The sequence below is a fragment of the Siniperca chuatsi genome, linkage group LG20 (assembly GCF_020085105.1).
Source record: "Siniperca chuatsi isolate FFG_IHB_CAS linkage group LG20, ASM2008510v1, whole genome shotgun sequence".
Classification (NCBI taxonomy): Eukaryota; Metazoa; Chordata; class Actinopteri; order Centrarchiformes; family Sinipercidae; genus Siniperca; species Siniperca chuatsi.
In genome coordinates, this window is record NC_058061.1 from 4,044,141 (window position 1) to 4,072,115 (window position 27,975).

At 40.1% G+C, this 27,975-nt stretch overlaps 2 protein-coding genes and 1 non-coding gene across 4 annotated transcripts; 2 read left to right on the plus strand and 1 right to left on the minus strand.

Moving 5' to 3' along the window:
* Nucleotides 1-158: 158 nt before the first annotated feature.
* Nucleotides 159-12,709, minus strand: tubgcp2 (tubulin, gamma complex associated protein 2). Of its 2 annotated transcripts, none has more exons than XM_044180004.1 (18): nucleotides 12,559-12,709; nucleotides 11,994-12,154; nucleotides 10,801-10,929; nucleotides 10,206-10,382; nucleotides 9,170-9,329; nucleotides 8,773-8,980; nucleotides 8,477-8,676; nucleotides 6,235-6,424; nucleotides 5,977-6,122; nucleotides 5,721-5,901; nucleotides 5,069-5,249; nucleotides 4,467-4,639; nucleotides 3,395-3,523; nucleotides 3,188-3,308; nucleotides 2,842-2,985; nucleotides 2,511-2,627; nucleotides 2,123-2,286; nucleotides 159-587 (listed from the first exon to the last, which is right to left on the minus strand). In XM_044180004.1, exons 2-18 carry the CDS (start codon nucleotides 12,141-12,143, stop codon nucleotides 512-514), a joined length of 2,646 nt encoding a protein of 881 aa, XP_044035939.1. In that variant the 5' UTR covers nucleotides 12,144-12,154; nucleotides 12,559-12,709; the 3' UTR covers nucleotides 159-511. The 2 variants fall into 2 exon arrangements, with proteins under 2 accessions (XP_044035939.1, XP_044035940.1); XM_044180005.1 differs by having other exon boundaries at nucleotides 12,621-12,642.
* A 900-nt stretch (nucleotides 12,710-13,609) lies between these two features.
* Nucleotides 13,610-13,691, plus strand: trnas-uga. The gene has a single exon. It is a non-coding gene; the product is annotated as a tRNA-Ser (tRNA).
* Nucleotides 13,692-17,962: 4,271 nt separating this feature from the next.
* Nucleotides 17,963-27,927, plus strand: kctd2 (potassium channel tetramerization domain containing 2). Its single transcript, XM_044180091.1, has 6 exons — nucleotides 17,963-18,661; nucleotides 19,818-19,926; nucleotides 20,058-20,149; nucleotides 20,332-20,427; nucleotides 21,296-21,421; nucleotides 22,354-27,927. The coding sequence occupies exons 1-6, from the start codon at nucleotides 18,305-18,307 to the stop codon at nucleotides 22,381-22,383; spliced, it is 810 nt and encodes a 269-aa protein (XP_044036026.1). The 5' UTR covers nucleotides 17,963-18,304; the 3' UTR covers nucleotides 22,384-27,927.
* Nucleotides 27,928-27,975: the final 48 nt, after the last annotated feature.

The window sequence follows — 27,975 nt, forward strand, 5'->3', positions numbered from 1 at the left end:
GCGCACATAATTAAATAATAAATATTCGCTTAAACATTGAAAATGTATAATTTATCTCAAATAATTCAAAGTCAACCAAGCTAGCAGCAGGCACAGAATGGCTACATAGCTGTTGTATCTACATGCTAACAGTCAAATAGTGGTTCATTCAGTAAAAGTTCATTCAGTAAATCTTGTTTTAATGAATACAAACATACATTTTCATTGTACAGGTACAATAAGTTACCCATAAGGAGCACACTTTCAGAGCAGAATAAACATATTAGTTCCACACTTCTTAAAATGTACACTTTGAAGCATTGCAAATGAAGCTGCAAACATCAGACTATAACTACATTTCATACAGTACATAATATATAAATATACACACTGAAGTATCAGCTCTTTGAATCAACAGCCGATGTCTTTACGGTAATTCATCTGGGCGGTTGGAGTTGGAGTGATGGACAGAAATGAGGAAAGGACGTTTTTATTGCGGTGTGACAGTTAATACAAACAAAAGTGTGGCAGGCTACGCTGCTGCTTTCTGACTGCGCTCTATGGCCATCCTCTCCAGCCGCTCAGTGTAGAACCCATTGAAATCCAGCCTGTGAAATTATAACAGCTGAGTTAGCAAAGTATCATTTGCAAAAAATATCAGTATTATTTTTATGCAAATTGGGTCAATTTATCTTGAATACAGTGCAACTACCTCTGGGAAAACAAGGTGTATTTGTAAGAGTGTCTATCCATTCTGCCAATAACAATTTGAATGTTCACTGTGAAACAGGTCATCAAATATTTCTTCTATTTGTGCACATTTGTTTCAGATCTTCAAACAAAAGTGACTGTAAGACAACCTGAGTTGGAAAAAGGAAAAAGTTATCCAACATCTATAGTCACCCACGTGAAAAAGTAATTGGTCCCCTAAATTTAATAACTGGTTGAGCAACAACTGCAACCAAACACTTCCGATAACTGGAGATCAGTCTTTCACATCGCTCTGCAGGAATTTTGGCCCACTCTTCTTTGCAGAATTGCTTTAATTCAGCCACACCGGAGGGTTTTGGAGCATGAGCTGCCCATTTAAGGTCCTGCCACTTGTTTACATTATTTGCCTGTCTGTATCATCACCTTTAAAGCTGCATTAATTGTTTGTTTTTTTTGGCCACTTGGGGGCAGCGGAACAAGCTGAAAACTCATCATCTGATATATTATCACCTTATGACATTGTTATGGTGAATATGTTAGCAAACAGTTGCCTATCTGCACATCCAGCAGACACAAAGCAACATTATCATTCATCTGGAGTCATGTTTCTATCCACCTGATGAATATAAGTCCAATATTCTCTCTCTTGTAGCTCTGTTTTTGGTCTCCACCAGCTCCTGAGGGAAATATCTGGCTCTTTAGCTGCTAAATGCTCCACTATATTCACCAGCTAGTCTCTAACTGTGTCTGTCTGCTGTTTGGTGCTGAGCAGGTGGTGTACAGTGGCTTTTTTCCCTGAAGACAGCTGCTGCTGGAAACAAGGTTGATAACAGAGGAATTTGTGGACATAAAACCAAAACAATGAGCTAAAATGCTCTGAGGGGAACTGCAAAGTCAGGTGATAATTATCTGTGGGTTCGTCACTACGAGAGACCCCTTTCACATCATAGTCATTTGATCTATTGTTAATATGAAAATATTTATGAGTGCAGCGTTAAAGGATAATATCAGTGTTCCTGCATGTCGATTATTACCATTTATACTTTACAATACTGACAATTTTACTATCTTCGTGGCAGCCGTTTGCTTCTTTTCATTACAGTACAGTATGAAAATCACCCATGAGAAACTTAGTCATTTATCATCACATACTTTCCAAATGCACTTTCAGTCTTATTACCACGCAGTGAACCTAACTGACAAAAATAAAAGCAGACATGATGCTTTCTGTAATGGATTATCTACAACTACTAACTAACTAACTAATAACTCAATCCATCCTGCTTGATTTTCATACTGAAATGAATAGAAAACAATGTAGGAAATAAAAAAAATGAAAACACTGGTTTGCTTTGGAACGCGGTAGTAGTAACATAAAGTATTTGTACATGCAAAAACACATCTTTGGCCCATTTAATGTGAACAGTTTTACCTGTAGATGATGCTGATCATGCTGTGCTCACAGTCGTTGGTGCTGTAGATGCTCAGCTTGTCCAGCAGGTCCAGCAGCAGCGTGCTGAAGTTACTGTCAAAATTGCTGATGGTGGCTTCAAAGCCTGCGTCTGACTGGAGGGCGTCCACGTACTCAGCTAAAAACTGAAACAGTGAAAGAACATATTACGCAAAAGCTGCAGTATTTTTGTGTGCCAGTTGTTAAATAGTTGAAATAGTTTCTGGTTTTGATGCAATGTTCATGACCTTTTCATTACATTTCTGAAACACAAAGTAGGAATCTGAACATTTTCTACAGCACACAGTCTACTTGTTCAAATATCAGTTTCTCTGATGCCATGGCATGGATGGGCGTGTTTTGGAAATACCTTTGTGGTCAGCCTCTTCTTCTCTGCCTCCTCGGCACGTTCGCTCTGAGTGGGAGGCCCATCCATAGTCCCTTGTTCCAGAGAGAGACGCTCTAACCTCATGCTCTGAGTGAACCGCTACAACAAAAACAAACATCTTAGTAAAAGCATTTGGTATTTTCATTTTCAGGTTTTAACTCCCCTCAGTATTGCATCTTTGTAAAAATCTAGTGTTCAATCGAAGCAGAACATGAAATGCATTATGAATACAGACATTAAAAGTCCAGGAGCAGAAACAAGCGGCTGTTCTTTTTAAGAAAACATTTCCTCTTTTATCATCATGTCAACAAACCTGCATGCAGTCTGTGAACTTGACGCAGACAGACATGAGTTTGGAGAAGATCCTGAGAAGCTCGGGGTTGGTCAGCATGCAGTCCTTCAGGCAGTTGTCCAGGAAGCTGGTGTGGTGGCAAAGTACATCATCAATGTTTGACGCCTGGAGAAGGAGAAGACAGACGGTCAACACAAAAAAAACCCCCCACCAGATCACATTTTTCTGTGAAACCTGTGTGTCTCTTTTTCACTGTTTTGTAAGTGTCCTGCCCGCCGACCGTTAAAACCAACTCACATGAGTGCAGCGACAACGATACATCAGCTGTGACAGTGCGATAACAGGACGCGAGAGCTCATTCACTCACTGTTTTCAGGTTGTTCTCCATGATGTGCCAGGTGGGCTCCATCACCTCAAACATCATGTAGTACTGGATGTTCTGCACAAAGTTGAGCATGCGCTGTCGGAGGGCGAACGCCGCAGCAAACCTGAGTACAGGTAGTTTGGACAGAGTGTGAGGACGTTTTGCTGGTTGAGATTTTTACATAAATTAAAAAATTCTACGTCAACTCACCATTTGGGAGAACGTAAAGAGTACTGCTTGAAATCTTTGTTGCTGATCCACACGTTGCACAGCAGCCTCTCGACATGTTTGCAGTAAAACATGTGTCTGAACAACATCTGGTACCTCGTCAGGGCTTTCCTGGAAAATTAATACAAATTAAATAGATTTGCATCAGCAGATAGATAAATAAAAATGTATTTATAGATTTTGTTTCAAAAGTTACAGAGTGCTATATAAAAAATGCCCAACAGGCAGAAAAGTAAAAGACACAAAAATAACAAAATACAAGTAAAACAGAAATAACTAAACAGAAGAAAAACATAATCTTAGTGTTCTTAGTCTTCTGCAGTCGATAACAACCTCTTTTTTTTCTCCTCGTTTAATTTGAGACATTTTTGAGACATTCAGTCTCTCATAAAGTCCAGGCAGTCATTTAGCTGAGTTAGATTACTCTAGGGCTGCAACTTTTTTAATCATCAATTAATCTTCCTTATGTTTTCTTGATCAATAGATTAATTGCTTTTGTTTATAAAAAGTCAGAAAATAGTGAAAAATGCCCGTTATAATTTCCCACAGCCCAAGGTGACGTCTTCAGATGTCTCGTTTTGTCCGGCCAACAGTTTATATTCAGGTTGCTCTCATGTCTGACAAAGAAAAACATCACATCCTCACATCTGAGAATCTGGAGCCAGCAAATGTTAAAACTGATTAAAAGGATTATTCGATTATCAGAATAGTTGCTGACTCATCTCAAGTTAAGATCTGAATTCTCCGCGGTTTGTTTGTAATAAACCTGTTTGTTGTTAATACCAGTGATACAAAAGAGTATCACAATACTGGCATACACATGTTTTGCAGTCTTACTGTTGTAGTCTTAGGTTAAATTTTTCATTTCAAAACTACATGTAAATTATTACAGGAATTCAAATGTTTTGAGTTATTTGTGGCTCTCATGTCATCTTTTAAAATGGCAGAATTACAGTGATTTGTCTGTGAAATGCTGAGGAATCTTGAAAGTTAAGAAAACTAAACAATATGAAACATAAATGAGATTGATCAACTGGCAGCGGCAGAACAGAACCTGTTGATGATGAGCGAGAGCGGCCATTTGACGATGTAGTCGAAGGAGAAGGCCTCCAGCCCGCTGAGGGCCACGTCTGTCGGGTCTGCGTTGATGATGGACTTCTCCTGTTTGGTCTCGATGGCCAGCACCCGCAGCAGCTGCGTGATGACATCATGAGGCATTAAGTCAATCTGTGGAAAGATGAGAGGAAGTTCAAACATTATAGTGTGAAACCTGACTCATAAATGATATCAGTGTGCGAGTGAAGGAAGAATACAAGACTTACTAGATTAGTATGATGAAGGAATTGTTTGTTCCAAGTTTTTGTTTTGCTTTCTGTAATTTCCAATTTTCCACTGAGACTTTACAAATAAACATGACTTGACACTGTGAGTTAACTCTGCGGAAGCTGACTTATAGTTTGAGGAATAAATTCAAAATGTATTCCTGACCAAAATGACAATTATTTGCCAGGCAGGACTAAGTACATTTTGGTTATTTAATTATATATCCAGAGCAATAATATGGGTATATAATATATAATATAGCATTTACACACAACTCTGACTCATTGAAGTTTACTAATGAGAGAACACAGAGCTAGTCTTATTTCCACCCGCCTTGAGGTCGTCTTTGAAGGGGTCCGTGTTGGCTGTGCTCATCCTCAGAGCCAGCTCCAGGAGGGCTTCTAGTCTGGGAGGAACAATGTCGTCCACTGGCTTCTTCAGCTCTTCCTCCGTCAGGTCCATGAAGTGCACAAAGAAATCGCCTTTGTCCATCAAAAAGTAGTGCTTGATGGATCTAATAAAAACAACACAGGCACATATAGTTCCACAGATTTGTTGGGAGCAGTTTCATGTAGGAACTATTTTCTTTCTACCGATAGTTCCTGTTGAGTTTTTTTAAATGTTTTTTTTTTTTTTGCACTTTGAGCACCACAAGCCATATAGTTCCATTATATTAAAAAAAAGCCTGACATCTCTACGGCCGATATCTCCAAAACTCGGAAAAATATTGTATTTTTGTTTTGCTGTATGTAAACTGTCCTTTGGTTACGTGAGAGGAACTTAAAATGAGATATGTTGTTGTTGTTGTTGTTATTATTATTATAAGTAAATGGAGAAACATAAATGCTGATGTCGGGCTTTTGAATGACACTGATCCCGTCTATGGCTTTGAATTCAACGCACACACTTGGCAGCATCTCATCCTCTCTCTCTGTTATCTTTCCTGTCACTCCTTCATTATTAATGACTTGAAAAATCCATTTACCTCAGGCGTGAAACCAGCTCCTTCTCTTCCATGAGGAAGGCCAACAGGACCTTGCTGGCATAGTTGTAAGCTTTCTCTATCTGCTCCACATAAGCCCTCTCCTTCAGGGTGTACAGGACCTCCTTAGCATCCGGACACGTCACATCGCGGCCGCACTCCCGTACCACGTTGAGGTATTTCCCTTTGCAATAACAAGGAAGGGAGTAAAATCTTTTGTCTAAGAAAGGCTCCTATAATGTTTCACATTTGTTTTTACCTGTGCTTAATATTTTGTCAGCCATTTTCTGTAGAAAGGAGGGAATCCGATGTTGCACAACGGTGTATCTCTGATCCCAGTACTTATCATTGTAATCCTCCTGAATTTTCTCTTTCTGCAGCTCATGCTCTTCCACCATGAACTCACTGTGAGGACGCAAAGATACGGACACAATCAACGTTAAATTAGATTTAAACACAAAGCAGATACAGTGGTATAAGTGTGTTTTGTTATTTTGAGCACCAGTCTAAACTGCACCTGTATGGATCCTTGATGATGCCCCTGTAGATCCACTTTTCCAGTATTTCAAAGTAAGGGACGCTGGCTGCTTTAGTGAGGTAGAGACACAGCTCCTGAGCCTGGCTGTCACCGGTGTAGTTGAAGGTTCGATCATGAAGAAGACTCAGTGTCGACCCACCCATACACTCTCCTTTGTCCACTGAGGACGCTGTGAAAATAGTGGAAGCAGTTATTTCATTTTTTAAAAAGTAGCTACCTGAAGCCTATTCTTTACAAAAAGTAACAGTTTGATTAGTGCAGTTATCTTTGAGTGAATAAAACCGATGAAATAACAAAAATGTTTGTAGTAAAACTTCCTGAAAATAACAGTGAAGGATCACCCCATGCTACAACACTTATTAGTTTTATCTTGTAATATTTAGCGACAGTGGTGGAAGGTAACTAACTTACACCAAGTACTGTACTTTGGTACAATTTTGAGGTACAGATGCTACTTTGTACTGCTAGTCCACTACATTTCAGAGTTATATTTTGTGCTTTTTACTCTACTACATTTATCTGACAGCTTTGGTTACTTTTCAGATGAAGATTTTACATTAAAAAACACATATGATAAGTTTATAAAATACATCACATTGTTAAAGATTAAACCAGTGATTCCAAACCTTTTTTGGCTTGTACAAAAAATCTAGTTGGGGCCCCTTGTCACATTTAAGATGTCAATGAGTTGTTAGTTGACATTTTCCCTCTAAACTTCTCATATGGTTTTATTTAAATAACTATTTGAGGCTCAAAGAGGTAAAATGAATCAACATTTGACAAAGTGAGTATAGAAAAGTTAAATAAAATGAATTGTGTATCAGAATTTTGTTCCCCCTTTCTTCTCCTGTTAATAATCTCACACCCTTTCAGATCTTGAGATGATTAACCCGCTTTGGAGGGGCCCGACCCCTAGGTTGGGAACCACTGGACTAAACTAGCTAACTGTATATAAAGTAGTTAAAACTAGCTCCACCTCGACCAGCTACAACAGTAAAATGCTGCTCTAACATTGATGTATCAGTATTAACAATCTAATATTGTCATATATAATAATATGCCAGTCAATGGTCTGCAGAATCTGATTTTCTGTAGAACCATTACATTTCCTTTTGATACTTTCAGTACATTGAGCTAATAATACTGCTGTACTTTTACTTAAGTAGAATTTTGAATGCAGGACTTTTACTTGTAACAGAGTATTTTTATAGTGTGGTATTGGTACTTCTACTTAAGTAAAGGATCTGAATACTTCTTTCACCACCGTTTAGCGATGAAATACATCGTTATTAACATCTGTGCCCAATTTGTTGGTGCTGTAGTTATCTCTCTGAACTTGGTTCAGATCGCCCTCCAGTGGTCAAAATAAGCAGCTCGTGTTCACTTGATGAAGCTGCTTTGTTCAAGAACTACTGTCATAAATATGAGCCCCCTTCAGATATGCAGTGTGCCGGCAATTTACCCGTCGTTTTTATGTTTGAATAGGCCCCCAAGTCACTTAAAAATTAAGGGGGCGATGAGACTAGGTCGGCCCTGGTAACATTTCCATAAACAGAAAGGCAACAGCAGCACACGGTCGAATAAACATTAAAGGGAACGTGTTCTGCAAACTAAGAGCACTGTAATAGTTTTGTCATAAAAATGAGTTTAATACAGTGCGAATATCCAGCAAATGCTTTAAATACAGCATGTGAGTAAATAGGAATTAAACGAGAGTCACAACTTGACTCTGCTTGGGCGCTGTCAGACTATATAAAATAGGCAGCAACATTTCCATATTGTATCAAATAAATTATGACATTGATGATAAAAATGGGAGGTTCTGCGTTGGTTAAAACAGTCACAGAAGCAGGGACAAACAACTCTTGTTCTTATGATGGTCATTGATTAAGCCACAGTGATAAACTGCATTCAACTGCAAAATACTGTAAGTTTTAAAATCAGTGCTGCAGCCTGACAGAGAACAGAAAACACTCTTCTTCCTTGATATCATTACTTTCCAACTAAACCGTTGTTCGCCAGCAGTCTGATTAATCAACCACGCCCGAACCCATCCTCCTTTTCTTGCCTCTCCCTCCCCACTCTTTTCTTTTTATCTAAATGACACAGTAGGCAGGGGGCAGACGCGCAAAGTAGGTGCAATATTAAAAGTTTGAAATAAAGTGCAAATAGCAGGAAAACTATCATTCATACAGAATCAGGTTCATTGTGAGGCTCTTACCAATAGAGGCAAGTATCTCCATGGTCCTCATGGTGGGCTGGATGTAAAACCAGAGCTTCTGCAGGGACAGCAGGCCCTGCCGCTGAAGGTGCTCCAGCTGAGTGACCAGGATCAGGTACTCCTTCATCAGGGTCCTCATCGCCGCCGTCAGCGCATGGTTCACCTGGCCGTACTCAAAGGACGACTTCTCCTCAATGAAGCTGTAGGACAAATACAATATCCCCTTCATTTTTCCTCTGTGGCGGCGATAAATGTGTATGAACAAATGAGCTTTTGAAAGGGTTGATTCAACTCACCGTGTTATAGTGGAGTAATATGACGCAACTGGTAATATTCTGTTAACCAGCTCTTTGATAGACATGTCCAATGTTGAATCGACAATGAAGGAGCGGTTCTGCCTCCCCAGTACTGGCTGAGCTGTGATGTCTCGCCCATCAACTCCAACCAGGACGAACAGCAGATCCTCCACCAGAGCTTGTTCCTGAGCAGGCAGGGGCATCGTACCTGACCACAGATAACACTGTTATAAACTCTACCAACAACAACAAACACAGTCTATTGCTGGAGTACACAATTCATGCAACCTTTTAGTAAATGTCACTTTTTTCCCCCCACCTAGTTGATGATCCAGTATTAAAGGAATATACTGAGCATAAGGGTCTTGCAGCAGAAATGAATTTGAAACTGGCTCACCAATGGCCACAGCTGGATCTCCTGGAGGGGTGGGGCTGGTAATAAAGTCTCCGAGGAGAGCAGGACGGTCGTACACCCAGTTAGGAAACACGGGGTTGGGCTGAGTGGGGTTCTTCTTGTTGTGTTTGTCCCTCAGCATCTTCCGTGTGACTTCCGCAGGCTGCAGGAAAAATCACAAAGAGAAACCAATGGATTACAAGCAGCGTCAAATGTTATTTAAACTTTCTATTCAACAGTAGGTTCACCCATGAAACATGTATGTCTTCACCTCCATTCAGGCAGGATTAATATTACAGGTGAAGGTGGCCAATCACGGCGTGAAGTGGGTGTGAATGTCGGATTGTCACTTTCCGAAAAATGTACAGAAATTGTCGGACACAGTTCCCCCCAATTCCGACGTCGAAGCTACTGGACCATCTGACAAACACTTCTGATGAAGCATACTGGCAGCTTCATGGTTCCAGGCAGCATTTTAAACACTGGAAAATGTTTATGTATTCTCGCATATCCTGCAGGAAAACCATGTGACCTTCATCACCAGTGGGCTCATCAAATTACTTAAAGCTGCTCTAATCAACATATAATGTGAAAGGGGTCGCTCGTAGCGACATACCCACAGTGAATTATCACCACCTCTGCAGTTCCCTTCAGCTTTACGGAGCCTTTTAGCATCTTTCAGCTCATTGTTTTGGTTTTATGGCCAACAACTCGTTTTGATTCACTCTCACCGCTCTCATAAGCTTTGTGAATCTTGATGGGATTTAAAATTACGGGGCGACATGCAAGTGTGCCGAAAAAGAGTAGGTAGCTGTTGGCGTACGGGAAGAAAAGCACACATAAAGACTCCAGATGGGATTAAAAATCATTGAACAGTGTGTGTATTTTTAAAATAACCAAACCTCCCAAGAGAAATAAATCCCATCCGAATGGGACTTTTGTTTGATATTTGTTTCTTTTAAGTTTTGTGAAATGACCCATCCTACAGTTTCATGGGCGTAACCTTCAGATCTACTGCAAATAAGTAAGAAATGCTCACCAGAGGTGCGTTGGAGCTGGCCGTCACGTTGTCGAGCTTCTTTCGCAGCTCATCCAGTTCCTGCATGGACATCTTGGTGCTGGTCTGAGGCAGAGTGTAACTGGTAGTTGTGGTTGACGTCGTGTTCGCCGATGACTCTGACCTCTCTTTGGCATTCTGCTGCAGAAACTGGAGCGTCTACGAAAACATCACGACAAAGCTGTGATTTGAGATAGCGTAATAAGAATGGTTAACTATCAATAAGGCAGTTTATCTATCAACTTTTTTTAAACATGGGGAAAATCTATGGGCCTGATATAAATTAATACATGTCGGTTTTCTGGTATCTACTCAAGAAATTGAGCCACTTCCTTAAGAAATGGTTTCAATCGTCTATTTACATCAGTGACATTAGCATAAACTGTATAGCATTAGCTGTATATTTCACTTTACTTGTCTGTTAACACTACTGCCATTGTTAAGAGATGAAAGACTATGAAAACACAGGAATCTTTCTTTACATCATAATACTTTCAAATCCGTGAAACCAATGGGTGAAATAAATTATTCCAAGTAATAAACAAAACCCATTAGCGGCGTGTAAACTATGTATTACCTCTTTATCCTCACAGAGTTTGGAGAGCAGATAGACTAGAGGGTCGAGGTTTCGAACATTTTTGGACTTGAGCTCCTCGTACTTCCTCAAGAAGTCCTCTGGGGTTTTAGAGAACTCTGCTAATTTGACCTGAAAATGATAAAACAGCCAATATCAGGAGAATATCCACAGTTAGCAACGCATTCAATTCCACAAGGGGTGTGGCAAATCATTTTTCCATAGTAATATGCTACTTTCAAACCTGATTTAAACTCTGTAACTATTCTACTTCCTATAAAATCAGCCTTTTCCTGCTTATTGGCTGTTTTATAATTAAATGATGGCACACATGTATATGTTGTCCTTTTCAGGGAATAATTTTCCAGACGATTTTTTCAACAAGCTAAACAATAATATATTTCTATGAAAAAGAGAAGTAGGTGCATGCAATACATGCACAGCATGTACTGCAGGGCTGCAGGTGCTGGCAGCTGCAAGATGAACATGCAATCAGAAGAAAATCAAACTTCAACTTGATACTGACAAGACAAACATTTAAAGATGTTTAGTGGTCTAAATATTTGAGATGTTTAGACCTCTACAAATAAAAATATATCGTTTCGCTCAGCGCTTCGCCAGGCTTTATCAGAGACACGTTGCTCTTGTCAGTGTGAATAAAATATCATTATTTTATCTTTGTGGGTTTAATGTGCAGTCTCTACCACACAATGATACACTTCTGTTTCTTAAACACAAATGTGCCACAACTATTGTTTATCCAGATCCAGATATGTATGTGACACATGCACATATGCAGATATATCTCCCTGTAATTTACAGTATTCATCTTCATAGGCTACAATACAAGTCTGAACTCCACTTACTGCAAGTTTCCCATTACCATGTATACACTCTTCTTTTCCCTTTCTACTGCTCTCTTTTAAAAGTTATAAATTAAGATTTTTCACAGGACTTAAGCTGAAAAAAGTCTCACAAATTAGATGATGAAAGACAAAGCATGCCCACACAGTTCAGGTCTGAACAGAGCCCTAATTTCTGCTGCCAGGTGTTGTAGGCACATCTGGCAAAAACATTTTGTTGGCTAGCGATGCCTGCAAAAGTTCATAATACCCTACTCATCAATTTCAGTACATTATGGTCAGTTTTGCATGGCTGAAAAGTTGCATTAAAGCATTTCTTAGTGTTATACCCACCTTGGCACTGTGAGCAGAGACTGTAGTTGTGACATAGGGAGTCCTGTGTTTCTGCAGTAAGTCTATGTAGCCCTCTGCTCCATCACCTCCTCGAACATGAAGCAGGCTGAGCAACTCGTTCACATCATGGTGGATCCTGAACTCACTCATGGCTCAGGCCGCTTAAATGACAACACACTTTAGTAAGGAGAGAGAATAGCTTAGCCCCATTTACAGCTGATGTCAACATCAGTACTACTGGCTCACACTGACAGACATCACCCTGAGCACATAAAATAATTCAAGCTTCGTCTCAATCAGTGATTTTAAAGGCTGCACCATCTTCTCTCACGAACTTATAGTGATGCTGAGCTAACAGTTAACATTATTTGATGCTAGCTTGCTTGCTAACTAGCTAGACAGCCAACCCCGGGTAAAATGAACTAGCCAGTGAGATGAGGATGCTAACTGCGTAGCTAGCTTATCCCGTATGAAACATATCATTCACCAAACAGCTATAATAACGTAACTCAGTAATCATAAGCCTTATTACAGGTCTAACCCAAGTCTCAGCTCTACGTTATACCTGTCAGTCGTGTCTAGTACAATACAACAGCAAACACCAGGGCAGATAACAAACGCGCCCACCACTAGTCAAATCCTTCTTCTTCTTCTGTTGCTGTAATGTCCGCAGCAATGGCGCCACACTGCCATCCTACTGGTTAAACTGTGACACTACAACTTTATTTATTGGCAGCCAGTCATTTCATCACTATACTCATCGCTTATACAACTTTAATTTTACTGCAAAATGTTAATAATATTTTTTTCTATTTATTATATATGTATTATTGTTTATAATATTATTTTTGACAACAAGAAGCAGCATAATTTAAAGCTGCCATAATGTGTTTTTATAAGATTAATGTCATTGTAAAATATCTTTTCAGGTAACTTTTAGTATTCACAAATGTTTTATGTTATAAAAGAAAATCAAATATTTATTATTTTACTCAGAAGCATTACATTTTTGCTAAAAAAAAACTAAAATCTACATAATTAAATATTATATTTGCATTTTTAAAACATTAGAAATACAACATCCATTTCTGTTTTTGTTGTCTGCTGTTGTTTTTATTTTTTATTGTATTTATACAGTACAAGCTCTGATTGTACACATTTTGGGGTGAAACTAATCAGCTCAGCACCCTACACTCACAGTAATCTTGCATACAAGTCATCGCCCAAACAACACACTACCTGTGTGAAAAATATGATTGGAATCCATCTGGTATTACAACATCTGGTTTTCTGTTTTATTTCATTGTAAACTGAACATCTTTTGGTTTTTAAATGCTGCTCAGACAAAACAAGACATTTGAAGACATCATGTTGGACTCAGGGAAACTATGCAGGACGTTTTACTGACATTTCATAGACTAAAGGATTAATCAACAAATCAAAAAAAAATAATCCGCAGATTAATCGATAATGAAAAGAACGGTTAGCTGCAGCCCTAACATCCAGTAACAAATGTCTAAAGTAAGTAAATGCTTTTCTTTTCCATCACCTCTTCTCCAGATGTTTCCCAGCATCCAACAAGAACACGATCATTTCAGTCAACACAGCTTTGTAGAGTTGTCGTGGCCGAGTGGTTAAGGCGATGGACTTGAAATCCATTGGGGTCTCCCCGCGCAGGTTCAAATCCTGCCGACAACAAGTTCCAGTTTACACACCACGTTAATAACTCTGTCATTTAAGGGACCTGGACTATAAGTGTTTGAAGTGAAAATCAATCATCCAAGGTATAACTCATACTGTGTTCAGTGATCTGGTTGTTTTTAAGGCTGCAGGACCGATGCCATTAGCCCCGGGGTGCTAAAAGCCTGTGCCCCCCAGCTATGTGGAGTCCTTCAACATGTCTTCAACCTGAGCCTGAGTCTCCAAAGGGTCCCTGTTCTGTGGGAGACATCTTGCGTCCTTCCTGTGCCGAAGACGCTGCGTCCCAGTGGACTACAGACCGGTGGCACTGACCTCCCACATAATGAAGACCCCGGTGCTGGAACAGCTGCGGCCCATGGTCAGACCCCTCCTGGACCCCCTTCAGTTCACCTAACAGCCCCGGCTGGGAGTTGAGGACGCCATCATCTTCCTGCTTAACCGCATCCACACCCACCTGGACAGGCCGGCAAGCACGGTGAGGATCATATTTTTTGACTTCTCCAGTGCTTTCAACACCATCCGGCCTGCCCTGCTGGGGGAGAAGCTGGCAGCGATGCAGGTGGATGCCCCCCTCGTGTCCTGGATTGTGGACTACCTGACTGGCAGACCACAGCATGTGCGCCTGCAGCACTGTGTGTCTGACAGCGTGGTCAGCAACACTGGGGCTCCTCAGGGGACTGTCCTCTCTCCCTTCCTCTTCACCATCTACACCACGGACTTCAGCCACCACACAGAGTCCTGCCACCTTCAGAAGTCTTCTGATGACTCTGCTGTGGTGGGATGTATCAGCGGTGGTGATGAGACTGGAGTACAGGGCTGTGGTGGGGAACTTTGTCTCATGGTGTGAGCAGAACCATCTGCAGCTCAATGCGACAAAGTCTAAGGAGCTGGTTGTGGATCTACGGAGGGCCAAGGCACCAGTGACCTCGGTTTCCATCCAGGGGGTCAGTGTGGACATTGTATTGGATTACAAGTACCTGGGAGTACACATGGACAATAAACTGGACTGGGCTAAGAACACTCAGGCTGTTTACAGGAAGGGCCAGAGCCGCCTCTATTTTCTGAGGAGGCTGAGGTCCTTCAGCATCTGCCGGACGATGCTGAGGATGTTTTATGAGTCTGTGGTGGCTAGTGCTATCCTGTATGCTGTTGCATGCTGGGGCAGCAGGCTGAGGGTAGCGGACTCCAACAGACTCAACAAACTGATCCGTAAGGCCGGTGACATTGTGGGGGTGGAGCTGGACTCTGGCGGTGGTGTCAGAGAGGAGGATGCTGGCCAAACTACACGCCATCTTGGACAGCGTCTCCCACCCGCTCCATGACGTGCTGGTCAAACAAAGGAGCACCTTCAGCGGAAGACTCATCCTCCCAGAATGCACCACAGAGCGCCACAGGAAGTCATTCCTGCCTGTGGCCATCAGACTCTTTAACTCCTCCCTCTAAGTGTTAGTCTGTATGACCCTAAGTCATTAAACTGGACATTGGATCATTAACATCTCTGCAATACTTGAAATAATTGTGCAATATTCTGTGTTAATACCCCCGTGCAATATACTCTTTTCAGTTTAAAATTTGCTATTTATTGATATTGATATTTTTACTGCTGTGCAATATCCTCCGTCTCATTATAATCTTAATAAGCTACATTTAACTTGACAGTTCATGCACTATTACCTTATACCATATTATTATCATCAACCGGTAAACTCACTTTGTACTTCACACTTATTTTATTTTATACTTATACCCACTTGGTACTGTACTTAACTTATTTTCTGACCTGTATTATAGTGTATTATATTTTTTGCTTAGTACTTCCATCCCTGTGTGTGCTGACGTAAAGGCGAGCTGCTGTAACAAAAGAGTTTCCCCTCGGGGATCAATGAAGTATTTCTGATTCTGATCTGATTCGAAGACACAGTGAATAATCTCTTTTTGACAAGATGTAGCCTCTGAATGCCTTTATCAACACTGTCAGAACCTCTTCTTCTCTGCCTCCATGGCCTCCTTAATCCATATCTCTGCTTTCCCATCACGATGTCGTAACCACTGCAGGTTTGCTGACTGAGCACCAGACTATGCACACCCCCATCTGAAAACAAGCCGTGCCTTTGTATTACAGTAAAAGCAGCTGAACGATTGCTTAAAGGTCAATACAAATCGTGTGTGGTTCTTATGATTTTCCACTTGAATTTCTTTACTCTCGATCGCTTGAAACACTGGCAGACTAGGAATGTAATTCAGCTGTAAGTCTACTGTACATGTGCATGTGAAGTGGATTCACAAGTCACTTACATTTCCACACATATGACATGAGAATAATTCGTAAATAGTCAGTTTTGTCCATCAGAAACCGAAGATTGCTCCTGCTTGGTTGTGAGTCCACTTACATACGGTGCAGGTGGTAAACAATCCAATCAGATAAAATCCAAAAGCAACATAGAGAAACAGGCCCCATATTCCACTACAAATATTATTTCTCCCAGACAATCTATATTTATAACCTGTTCATATGAAGCTAAACCTGTTCTCCAACCAGTCACCATGGCTAGACGGTACCACAGTCTCTTATGTTTGACGTTTTAATACAACTTGGTAATAAATTAAATAGACACTATGCAGGGGGTTTACTCGTGTATTCCCAGTAACCCTACTCAAACAAAGACACACATTTCCACGTGTTCTGCTTTTTTTAAAAAATAAAAATGTGTGTATTTTCATGCATTTGCAAGAAATTCATGTTAGCAGCAATTCACATATATACGTGTATCTCATATTTATTTTTACTGTCATTCAATGTAGTTGTTTTTTTATTTATTTTTGTGTCTATGTTGTGTTTTTTTCATAATTACCTGATTTATTTTGTTCTTCCTTGTTTGAATTGAATAGTTTTATTTATTTACTTGTGAGATGTCCTCATAATAATCCTATATGAGTTTTTTTAATGTCACCATGACAAGCCTTTTTTAATCACTTGTTTTTATTGTTTTGTTTACTGTACAAATAGGTTCCTTTTATGCTGCATCCATATGAAGATCTTGCATGTTCAGCTACATAAAGACTTGTTTGTGCTATCGATGTCAACGTGCCTGGCAGCTGTATTGTTGTTTCTTTTGTTGCTATTGTACGGTGGCCCTGAGGGTCAAAACACATCAAAGTTGGACAAAACACACGAACAAAATAGAAAACCCAACATTTCATAAAACACAACAACATTACAGAAAACACAATGACATCAACAAACTAAAAGTCAAGTTTCCTTCCAAATGTAGCAAAAATTTTAACCAAATTTCCAGAAAACCAGCAAAAGAAAATGCGAATTCATGCTCATTATGTTGTGCGAATATTAGAATGCGAATATGCAGTTGGTGCTAATTCTCCAGTCGGTTGCCATTTAATCACTGCAGAAGAAGACAGCGCAAGGAGAAATTTAAAAGAGCGCCAGTCAAACCTCAAATTAATGAAAATTATGTGGAAAAACATGATGGAAATATAGCATTTATATGTGAGTAAAGTTACAGTCTCGTCGTTGCTCCAGACAGAGCTAATGTTTTCATCTCCTCCGTGGAAGTTTAATTCACATGCCTCATGTACGTCATCATTTATTCACATTTAAGTCTGTTTCCATTGCACTTTTTCACATTTTGCTTTTATTGATACACCAACTTTTTTGTGACATTTTAACTTTTTTCAAATTTCCGGAGTTTCACGCGAATTTAAAATGCACATAAAAGCAGGTAACTGGAAACGTCACACATCATGTCATTGTATTTTCTGAAACGTTTCAGTTTTGTTCATGTGTTTTCATAAATGTTTTCTTTCGTCCTATGTTCTTGTGTTTTGCCTCTCAAAGCCACCACACTCAAACATGTTTTAAGACATATACTGTAAGGATCCCCTGCTTTGGATAATAAATGTCTGTCTGATATGTTTTTTTTCCATTAAAGAAAAGTAAAAATTCTTAAAAACACATTAAACTGCCCTTTCTCCTCTGAAAATATGCAAATATTGTTGCATGCTGGACCATGATTGGCCTCCAAACTAGTTGTGATGTCACAAAGTGAGGGTCAAACATCCAAGTGAAGTAAAGATAAGAAAAAAACATTTTGAGTGGAGGGGGACTTTGAATACCAAGTGACATGTTGCATATTATTCTTTTATTTATTACAATGTTTCAGTTTTTAAAAAAATAAAAACTTCACATTTACTTGACAAGCTAAAATTCCACTAAGCGAATATTACTGTGTTTGCTTTTATTTTGAAAAAACGATGACATAGCGGAAGTAAACAGTAATCACGTTACAACCCGGAAGAGTTCCCTTTCTCCGATTAACGTTTGAATAGACAAGAATGAGCGATTTATCTTGTGAAGAAACGATTAAACGCGATGCTGCTGACATCGTACGGCCTTTGGTAGTCACATTTGTGTCTTAATCTTTGGCGCTGAAGGTGGAGGCGGTCGAGTGTGAGCAGCAACGCCCTGATGCCAGCCGCCCCGTCGGAGAAAAATACCCTCGCTGTGTTTACAAATCGGCTGAGAGAAATTGTTTCCCCGCAGTGTATCGTTAGCTAATCGTGCGGTTTGTGTGTGTTTTCCAGACGAAGAAAACATGGCTGAACTGCATGTTGTAGAATCGAGCGGTACTAGCACCATAGAGCAGCCCGAGCACCGCGATGTCCGGGGCTCCGTGCGCCTGGCTTCGCCCACTCTCTTGGTTCCGCCGCGGAGCAGCCAGCTCATCCCCGGCGGGGTGTCGAGCGGCAGCGGCGGGCGGGCGGTGTTCGGGTTCCCGCTGAAGAGCAACCCGAGCTCCCCGTCCGAACCGGTGGACAAGCCGGGCTCACGCTGGGTTCGGCTCAACGTCGGCGGGACCTACTTCATCACGACCAAGCAGACGTTGTGTCGGGACCCAAAGTCTTTCCTGTTCCGACTGTGTCAAGAGGACCCCGACCTGGACTCTGACAAAGTGAGTGCAGAAAGTCACAGTAATGGATCTATTTGTAGTTATTATAGAGACCAAATCAAATCCTTCACGATCCTCCAATGATAATATGTTTTTAGGCATTGCCTCCACTTAGAGCTGGGTGATATGGTTGCATTCAGTATCATATTAGATATTATATTTTCCAATATATCACGATATGGCAGATGCAAACTTATCTTTAAAGTAAAGTTGTGCTCCACTGTTATGTAGGACTGCCACTAATGATCATTTTTGTTATTGATTCATCTGCTTATCCAGTGTTTTTAATGTCTTAATTTGTAAAGTAACTAGTAACCATAGCTGTCCAAAAAATGCAGTGAAATACAATATTTCCCTCTGAAATGTAGTGAAGTAGAAGTATAAAGTAGCATAAAATTGAAATATTCAAGTAAAATGAATTTGCAGTGGTGGAAGAAGTACTCAGATCTTTTACTTAAGTAAAAGTAGCGATACCACAGTGTACAAATACTCAAGTAAAATTTACTAAAGTCAAAGTACAAAAGTATCAACATCGTTGACAACATTGAATTATAATTATTGATGCATTAAGATGCACATCACTTTGGAAAAGGTGGGGCTAATTTTAATTACTTTATACACTGTTAGCTTGTGAATTTCCTCCCTTATCTTATCTTAACCTGTAACAATACATCATTGAAACATTGTTGATTATACTTTGTATTATTAATCTGAATCTGCAAAGTAACTAAAGTAATCAAATAGATACAGATATCAATATTTGAAATAATCTGATGACAATATATGGGCTGTTATCCCTTAGATTAAAGAATCACCATGATATGTCCTGAGCAGGACGTTTTACAGTTGCATAGTTACAAAATTTGTCCACCTATTTAATTCAAACATACAGTTTCTTTGGCATTTCTGTTGTGAAATTCTTTGTTCCTCGTTTGATTGGCATACACTACATGAGAAACTAAAATCAGCTGATAATGTTGGCCTGGTTGATGTGTCAATCGGGCCGAAGTTTCTGAGTTTGGGTGGTAACGAACTCTTGCTTCTCCTTTCCATCGTTATTTTCTGGACATTGTCCGATGCGACGTTTTGTGCCCACGATCCAACAGTGAGGACAAACCAGCCCTCCTCACGACTGTCAACTCTTAATGTGTTCCCACAGGACGAGACAGGAGCCTACCTGATCGACAGGGACCCCACGTACTTCGGCCCCATCCTGAATTACCTTCGGCACGGAAAACTGATCATGGATAAAAATCTGGCTGAGGAAGGTAAAATGTGCTGATCCCTGCTGCAAACGTCACGCAGAGCGGTTATCTGTCGGCGAACAACAGTTTACAGTGTGTAGAGACCAAACAATGAAGTCTGGTGATCCATTTTTTATTTATTTTTTTCGCGTCAGGTGTCCTTGAGGAAGCGGAGTTCTACAACATCGCATCACTGGTGAGGCTGGTTAAAGAGAGGATACGGGACAACGAGAACCGGACATCTCAGGTACAGAAAACAGAGACCAAAACAAGGGGAGCAGGTCAGAGGACTGAGAATAGAACTGGCGGATAAATCTGTATACCAGACTTTCTTCTAATACAAATATAACCAAAAAACAGCTTTTTATTTGTGTTTGTGTGCAGATTATTGATGTTCTTGTGTGTGCGCGCTCCTGTCATGTCCCTCAGGGCCCGGTGAAGCATGTGTATCGAGTACTACAGTGCCAAGAGGAGGAACTCACACAGATGGTCTCAACCATGTCGGACGGTTGGAAGTTTGAGCAGGTGCAGAAAATGCAGCTTGTCATGTTTGAGTTTGTGCTTCAGTTGTTTCAAAGCTGCTGTTTCAAGCTTCAGTTTGGAGATACTGATAGTTGGCATCACATGTCTGGTCATATTTAAGGCTGCTACTAATGATACGTTTTCATTAATCTGCCTCTTATTTTGTGTAAAATTGTGTAAAATGTCACAAAAACAGTCCAATATGTTACCTCGGCTCTGGAGGCGACATCTTCAAATTGCTTGTTTTGTGCAACCAGCAGTCCAAAACCCAAAGATATTCAATTTATTATCATAGACTACTAACACAGTCAATTTTGCTTAAAAAATTACTCTAACAATTCATGCAGATATAACATAATTGCAGTCTGCACGATGGGCAACAACGAGATGTTTTAATTCTCCATCTGATGTGTGGAAATATGGCTCCAACTTTGCATTAAGTTGCTCATATAACAAGGCTGCATTTACACCGGTAATAACATTATATTCACACCTTGTTAACATTGTACTTTAGTATGAAATGCCAACAGTCTCTTGTTTTAGCATCTGTGGGCATTTGTAGCTTTTCTGGGTTTATATCATTGTATAAATGATTTTTAATCTAATTTGATCGATTTAATCATTTTGTCCATAAAATATCTTCAAATTGCTTGTTTTGTTGGACCAATCTAAAACCCAAAGATATTAAATTTCTAATGATATAAACCAGAGAAAAGCAGAAAATCCTCACATTTGAGAAGCTGGAACCAAGAAAGAGAAAACTTATATAGCAGTATTGCCCCGGATGTAGATTTGAGTCCACAGAACTTTATATTTCTTCCGCGGACGCAACCTTACAATTTTCTGTCTTTTGTCTTTTTCTTGTCCTCAGCTTATAAGTATCGGCTCCTCTTATAACTACGGCAACGAGGACCAGGCGGAGTTTCTATGTGTAGTTTCCCGGGAACTCAACAACTCCACCAACGGCATCGTCATCGAGCCCACCGAGAAGGCCAAGGTGAGCGATCTGCTGAACACGAGTCACTTCGAAGCATAAGGCTGCCGTTATTCTATATTTTTCTGTTTGTCAAATCCCATGAAAAGACCAAAACCAACAGCGAATTGATACTAACAAGTATTGTTCGTGTATCGAAAGCCTGATATACATTAATTTATTTTTTGTGACTTGAATCTTTTATAATACTGGTTAGTTTCGCCTCTTCAGGCCTTTAAAATAATTAAATGTAACAGTATGAGAAGGGAAATCATTCCAGGGAACCGCTCACCACACGCGCTCACATTGCTCTATTTTATGGGGTCATGAGGCAAAAAGGTTGGGAACCACTGAACTAGATCACCACATCCCTATTAATCCGCCACTGAAAATAGTCCCCAACAAATCCAACTCCTGTTTGAGTAACGTCTGATAAAAACTACAGTGACCAGCTGTTTTAGGTTATTACTGAGCCTTTTTTTTTAAATAAATGAAACTATATACTGTATTTGTGAGCCATTTTTAAAGATGTACGTCTTCAGTAGGAACCAGTGTCACAGACAGGGAAGGGAAGTCAAAGTATTGAGAGACAGAGTAACACATTGTTGGTTTTGATCTTTTCATGGGATTTGTTGGTAATAAGAAAAATATAGAATATCACCAGTAAGGCTGAAACTAACAATTGTTTTCTTTATTAATTTAATCGATTAATGTTTAGTCTATAAAATGTCAACAAAAGTTATGGAAAATGGCCGTCACGACTTCTCAGCAACAGTTCAAAACCCAAAGACATTCAACTTACAGTCATGTAAAAGATCAATTATTTAAACGATTACTCCTTTAATTACCTTCACAAAATCGGGAAAACAGAAATAAGTCAGCTTCAGTTTGAGATTTTAAGGGATTTCTGTGTTTTCCACTGATTTTTTATTTTTTTATTTTCCTTCTGTCCTCAGATCCTTCAGGAGCGAGGCTCGCGGATGTGAAGAGACCCAGATCCTGAGCTTAATAACGCTTAATCAACAAAAACAAAACGACAACACGAACATTTTCTCCAGCTGTCATCAAGATCCATGAGTTTACCCCCCTCCGCCTTTCTGCCATCGCCTGCATCATCGTCGTTAACCCCCTTCCCTCCTCCTCTGGTGTGCCTTTCCACAGCGGGGGCTCCCCGACGCCCCCCTCTCCTCCAGTGCTGCAACACGACCCTGACTTGTCTTCTCATTTCTTCTCCTCCACCGCAGGCCGTGGAACACTTCAGGGGGAGTGTAAAGGGGAATACAAGTGAGTGGTTTTCCTCATAGCAGCTTTTTGATGGTCAGTGTCACTGCGGTGCAGGCTACGGTGCTGATTGTAGCCCCTTATTATTGTCAGTGGATGGTCGCCCAGCACAGAGCTACTATAAATCATTATCATCATCTTCATTGTTATCATCATAGCTATTAACAGACAGGATACTTCCTCGCTCTTAAACATTTGGCTCTGTCGACTTAGCAGAAACCTCCTCAGGACTCTCAAAGGACATAAAGGAATAAACTCCACTGACTGAGCCTCACTCTTTACCTGAATCTGTTAATGGAGCGAGCATCGACGCCCGCCGCCTCCCTCTCTGCACTCCCAGACTCCTCGGCTGATGTCCGAGGCAGCTCGCGGCACAACAAACCGAGCCGGGAGGTGGAGGGTGAGATGGAGCAGTTGCAGGCAGCATGATGCAGAGTCCGATCGCTCTGTTTGAGCCAGCCTGGTGCGGCATTTCCTCCACGAAACAACTTAATCGAGTGAGAAACAGATGCCCTGTCTTGGTTCGGCACTGCGACGGCGCAGCTGGAAAATCTCGGCATCCTACTCCTCCTGTTTCCTGTTTTTGGGCTCGACCTGTCGGTCTGTCCTCCCAGGGAGAAAATTTGGGATATTTCCGCACAAAAGAAAACAAATGACTCAAAAAGACTAAACTACACCTGTGTACAATTTGTCAAGGCATGTGAGGAATCTATATAAATCTATATAGGCTACATGATGAAATTATATGAAAAAATTGAATGCAAATGGTGTAATTATTGATTTTCTGTATCATAGTTGTCATATATTTACATATTCTGGTGGGTGAGTCTATTTAAATGACGGAGAAAATATAATTTTTTCATAACCAGTTTTCCTGAAGGTTTCCCACCTGGTAACATGGATGTGAGTATGTATATGCAGTGCCTCTCTGCTTTCTGTCTATGACTGAAATATCACAAGTTTTTCAGCTGCACGTGTTCCTCAAAAAAACTCCAGATATTGTCAATAAGTTTTCTCTTAGATATCCTACTTTGATCTCTTGCATATCTTAAAATTGTAATTAGGGATAAGGAAAACTACTGTCATTGCCATTTGTCCAGACAAGCGTGGCATGGCGGAGACTGGACTGTGGCCAGTTTGTATGCTGCCTCAAAACCCCGAAGCACCCGTCTCTCCCCCGGCCTTGGCTGTTCTCACGCCAATATTCATTCACTTTGCAGCTGCCTCTGTTGCCAGTCCTCAGCTTAACACCCAAATGACTGTGTTGTCTTACGTTCTGCAGCACTTGTAGCAACTGTGGCACAAGCTGAATTGTACTCCTCACGCTTAAAGCCCTGAGATACCTGAGCCTACATTATCACAGAGATTTACATACTGTAAGTGAACCTGCCAGATGGGAAGTGTCTTCAGTTTTTCGGAGCTTCAGAGTGAAGCCTGTATTTCAGATGTTATGTGACTTTTTTTTTTTCTGTGCCAGCAGATAGGTACCAACTTGGCTGAAGTATATTTCTCTTGAAATATACACGCCATTAAGCTGCTATGTGATAGTGCTGTTTTTAAGACTTGTAACAATATTGAAGCTACATGGAAATACATTAACAATACATTTACAAGCCTGGTTCTGATATGAATGATTATCAGGCTAAATATATACAAGTATGTGTTTTCAAATTATTTATAAGTGAGATGCAAGAGAATTCAATGACTTTTGTGCAAGTAAAACTGAATTGGCTTCTACTTCAAATGTGCATTTACCAAAACTAGTGCTGCAAGTAACCAGAGCTGAAACTGATTAGTAGATTGACAGAAAGTTAATCTGCAACTTTAACAACTGTTTTCAAGCAGAAATGTCTTTGCTTTTCTCTGTTTTATGTAATTGTATATTGAATATCTTTGAGTTTTGGATCTGATAAAACAAGACATTTGAAGACGTTTCCATGGACTCTGGGAAAATGTGACATTTTTCACTATTTTCAGACATTTTATAGACTAAACTATTAATCGGTTACTTAAGAAAGCAATTGGCAATCATCATTAGTAGGGTTTTTATTAATGATTGTTACTTGTTTCAATTAATTGTTCAGTCTATAAAATGTCAGAAAATAGTGAAAAATGCCAAATGCAAGTTCCTACAGCACACGTCTTCAAATTGCTTGTTTCCTTCAACCGACAGTAAAAAAACCCAAAGATATTTAACTTACAATTATATAAAACAGAGAAAAACAGCAAATCTTCACATTTGAGAAACTGAAACCAGTGAATTTTTGCTTTGTAAAAAACTTTCCTGTCAATCGACTAATCAATCAATCGACTAATCGTTTTGCCACTACAGCCTACAAATGTACAATGTCGACAGATGTAACTATAATGTTGTTACCGGTGTAAATGCAGCCCTGTTATATGAGCAACTTGATGCAAAGTTTGAGCCATATTTCCACATATCAGATGGAGAATTGACACATCTCGTTGTTGCCCATCGTGCAGACTGAACTCACATGTTAATCACTGGCCCTAAAAGCTAAGGGGCGCCTGATCTTTATCATTGGCATTGATCACTTTGATACACCATTCTTTGTACAAAGAACATATTTGATGCAGTTATGTTATATCAAGCATGAACTAAAAGAATGCGTTTAACGAGAAAAAAAACTGTACCTTTGCTGTTGTCATGCTCCCTGACGGTGTTCAGTCAGGCCTCAGAGCTCAAACTTTGATGTGACTTCTTCTTTGTTGTTGTTTTTTCCTCTCGACTGTGTGTTGTGCAGTTTTATTCTGCTAATCTGAGTCGCGAGCAGACCGTGGGCTGCTAAAAATGCCCAAAATGTCTCATTGAGGAGCACTTTTTCTCCCTTGTTGTTCTCTGGGCCTTTGCAAAGCACCTTGGGTGTTGTTTCCCTTCGTCTGTGTCCAGTGTTGTGCCTTTGACCTGTGATGTGCACAGTTGTTCTCCCCTCTTATCATAAGGTGCCTCTGAGGTATAATGTATAATGCGGTCTTTAGCTTGTTTTCTATTGTTAGTGTTTCAGTGAGAGGCAAGCCAAACAAATCCATTGTCCCCTGCATTATTTTACATGTTATGATACATACCGACAAACTGAAAATGATTACCGGCTGCTTTCTTTGTGCCATTGCTTTTGAGCTAAATTCACCCACAATCCCTTACACTCCTGGAGGTTAAAAATTGTGTCCAAATCTGCTGTAAACACTGGTGGTGGTTGGCATTGTGTTGACAGCACTACCAAATGGGAGGGAAGCAATCGACAGCAGGAAGACCAGTCAAAGCAGGTTTCCCTCCTCTGCTTTTATCTTAGTAAAACTCCAGCAGTGCACTTCTTATGGGAAACCGATTTGACTATAAACTTGCCGTCATTTGGCTTCTTTTTTCTTGAGTTGCATGCTGAAGCCATCTCTAATGATTCCTTTTTAGATGTGTGTAATCAACCTTTTAAAGCACTTACTGTACCTGTCACCTTTGTGAAACCAATTTTATCTAACCTTGGTCGCACAGCTCAGTGGTTCCCAAACTGAGGGTGAGTCGGGACCCCCAGAAGAGGTCACAAGATATTTTCCACAACATATTTCTGTTAGAGAAATCTGCTTGTTTTTTTCAGTCTTTCCTCTAATAATTGTTTTTTTTTATTAGCCTTGCTAGCAGCAGGGCTCTATGGATGGCAATGTCAGTTGGTCCACCATTTTGGTCCAGACTAAAATATCTCAACAACAGTTGCCATGAAATTTTGTACAGACATTCATGGTCCCCAGAGATGAACCCCTCTGACTTTTCATGTAGCGCCATCATCAGTACTCTGGTTTATGACCAAATACCTGCAAAACTATTGACATTCCCATCAGCCTCAGCTGTACTTTGTGTTTAGTGCTAGTAAATAAAATGTTAGCATGCTAACACATTAAAGTAAGATGGTTAACAAGGTAAAAATTATACCTGCTAAACATAAGCATGTTAGCATGCTGATGTTAGCGTTATGCTCAAAGCAACAATGTGCCTAAAGGCCCTTTCAGACACAACGCAAAAACGGCACCAAAGCTATTATTTCTGATGGCTTGCAATGAGCCATGGCGGCTTTTCGTTGCGTCGAGCAAAGTGTTCGACTAGATTGAACTTTGGGCGCGGAGTGCGCTGAACCCAGCGGCGAGCGCAGCGCAAATCGCGTTGTGTCTAAAAGGGCCTTAAGTGCTAGCATGGCTGCAGACTCTTAACCTTGTTTCTTGTGAATTACCGGATAGTTTTACTTCTCGAGGAATCACTTAAAATTAATTATTTAAATAAGACAAGGAAACTTGGTTCCAGAAGACGTATGCAACCTGTGACGAGGGGTCACAAGCCGAAAAGGTTGGGAACCGCTGAACTTTGCAGTGTGATTATCTTAACATTTGAATCAAGCACCCGTTTTTTTTTAAAACAAAACAAAAAAGAACTTTTCATCATTACTTTCACCTGCACTAGTTAGTCCACAGATAATGTGCAATTTTAACAAATCTGCAAAAAAAAAAATATCTCTGTTGTTTGGGCACGTGAAAACATGAGAGCATGCATTGTTCTAGAGATTATGGTGTTGTGTACTGGATTTTGTCTGACCTCTGTGTTAGTGCAAAGTGTATGTGATGCATGGTGGGGGGAGCAGAGGGAAGGCATGGCTCTGTGGTATGTACTATGTAGGTGTAGATTTCTTGTGTGGAACAGTTGGTCTTCAACTAGTCATATTCTCTCTCTCACATGTTCTGTTTCTTTGTTTTTTTTGTATCTTTGTCATGTCAATTTAACTAAACAGTAGATAAAGAATAGCTAGCTTTGAACAAAAATTAACCAATCAATCAGATTGCAGGACCCCCCCCCCAAACCTTTGTTTATAAAGCATTTACCCGCAGGTCAACACACAAAAGAAAGATTTTTTTAATTCATGAATCATTTTGCCAGTTAATCTGTAAACACCTGCATGCGTTTGTGAACATGCACACTTGTACACTCATTTAGACGTATTTTCATTTATCCTATTAACAGTTACTTTGTGTTCATTTATCAACAGTATTGATGTCAAATGTGAATATTGTCAATGGAGACTGTGGAGCAATGTTTGGAAGCTGACAAAACATTTTGTCCGTTTGTTTCACTTTTATTTATTTTATATTTTTTGAATTTTGTCTACCGATGTCGTTTCTTTACATGTAACAATTTTAACAAAACCCTGTCTGGTTTTTAATCATAAAATGTGTCTGTGTTTTAAACTGTGGCTCACTGACTGTTTGTTGTTTTGTGTTTACTGTGGATTTAATGAAAC

What these genes read in the sequence shown, in the direction of transcription:
- tubgcp2 (XM_044180004.1), bottom strand. Translation starts at nt 12,143, where the DNA reads ATGAGTGAGTTCAGGATCCACCATGATGTGAACGAGTTGCTCAGCCTG. An exon ending in ATCATCAAGGATCCATACAG is followed by an intron (nt 6,123 to 6,234) that starts GTGCAGTTTAGA and finishes GCGTCCTCACAG; the next exon opens with TGAGTTCATGGTGGAAGAGC. An exon ending in TGGAGAACAACCTGAAAACA is followed by an intron (nt 2,986 to 3,187) that starts GTGAGTGAATGA and finishes CTCCTTCTCCAG; the next exon opens with GCGTCAAACATTGATGATGT.
- kctd2 (XM_044180091.1), top strand. Translation starts at nt 18,305, where the DNA reads ATGGCTGAACTGCATGTTGTAGAATCGAGCGGTACTAGCACCATAGAG. An exon ending in ACGGTTGGAAGTTTGAGCAG is followed by an intron (nt 20,428 to 21,295) that starts GTGCAGAAAATG and finishes TCTTGTCCTCAG; the next exon opens with CTTATAAGTATCGGCTCCTC. An exon ending in AGCCCACCGAGAAGGCCAAG is followed by an intron (nt 21,422 to 22,353) that starts GTGAGCGATCTG and finishes TTCTGTCCTCAG; the next exon opens with ATCCTTCAGGAGCGAGGCTC.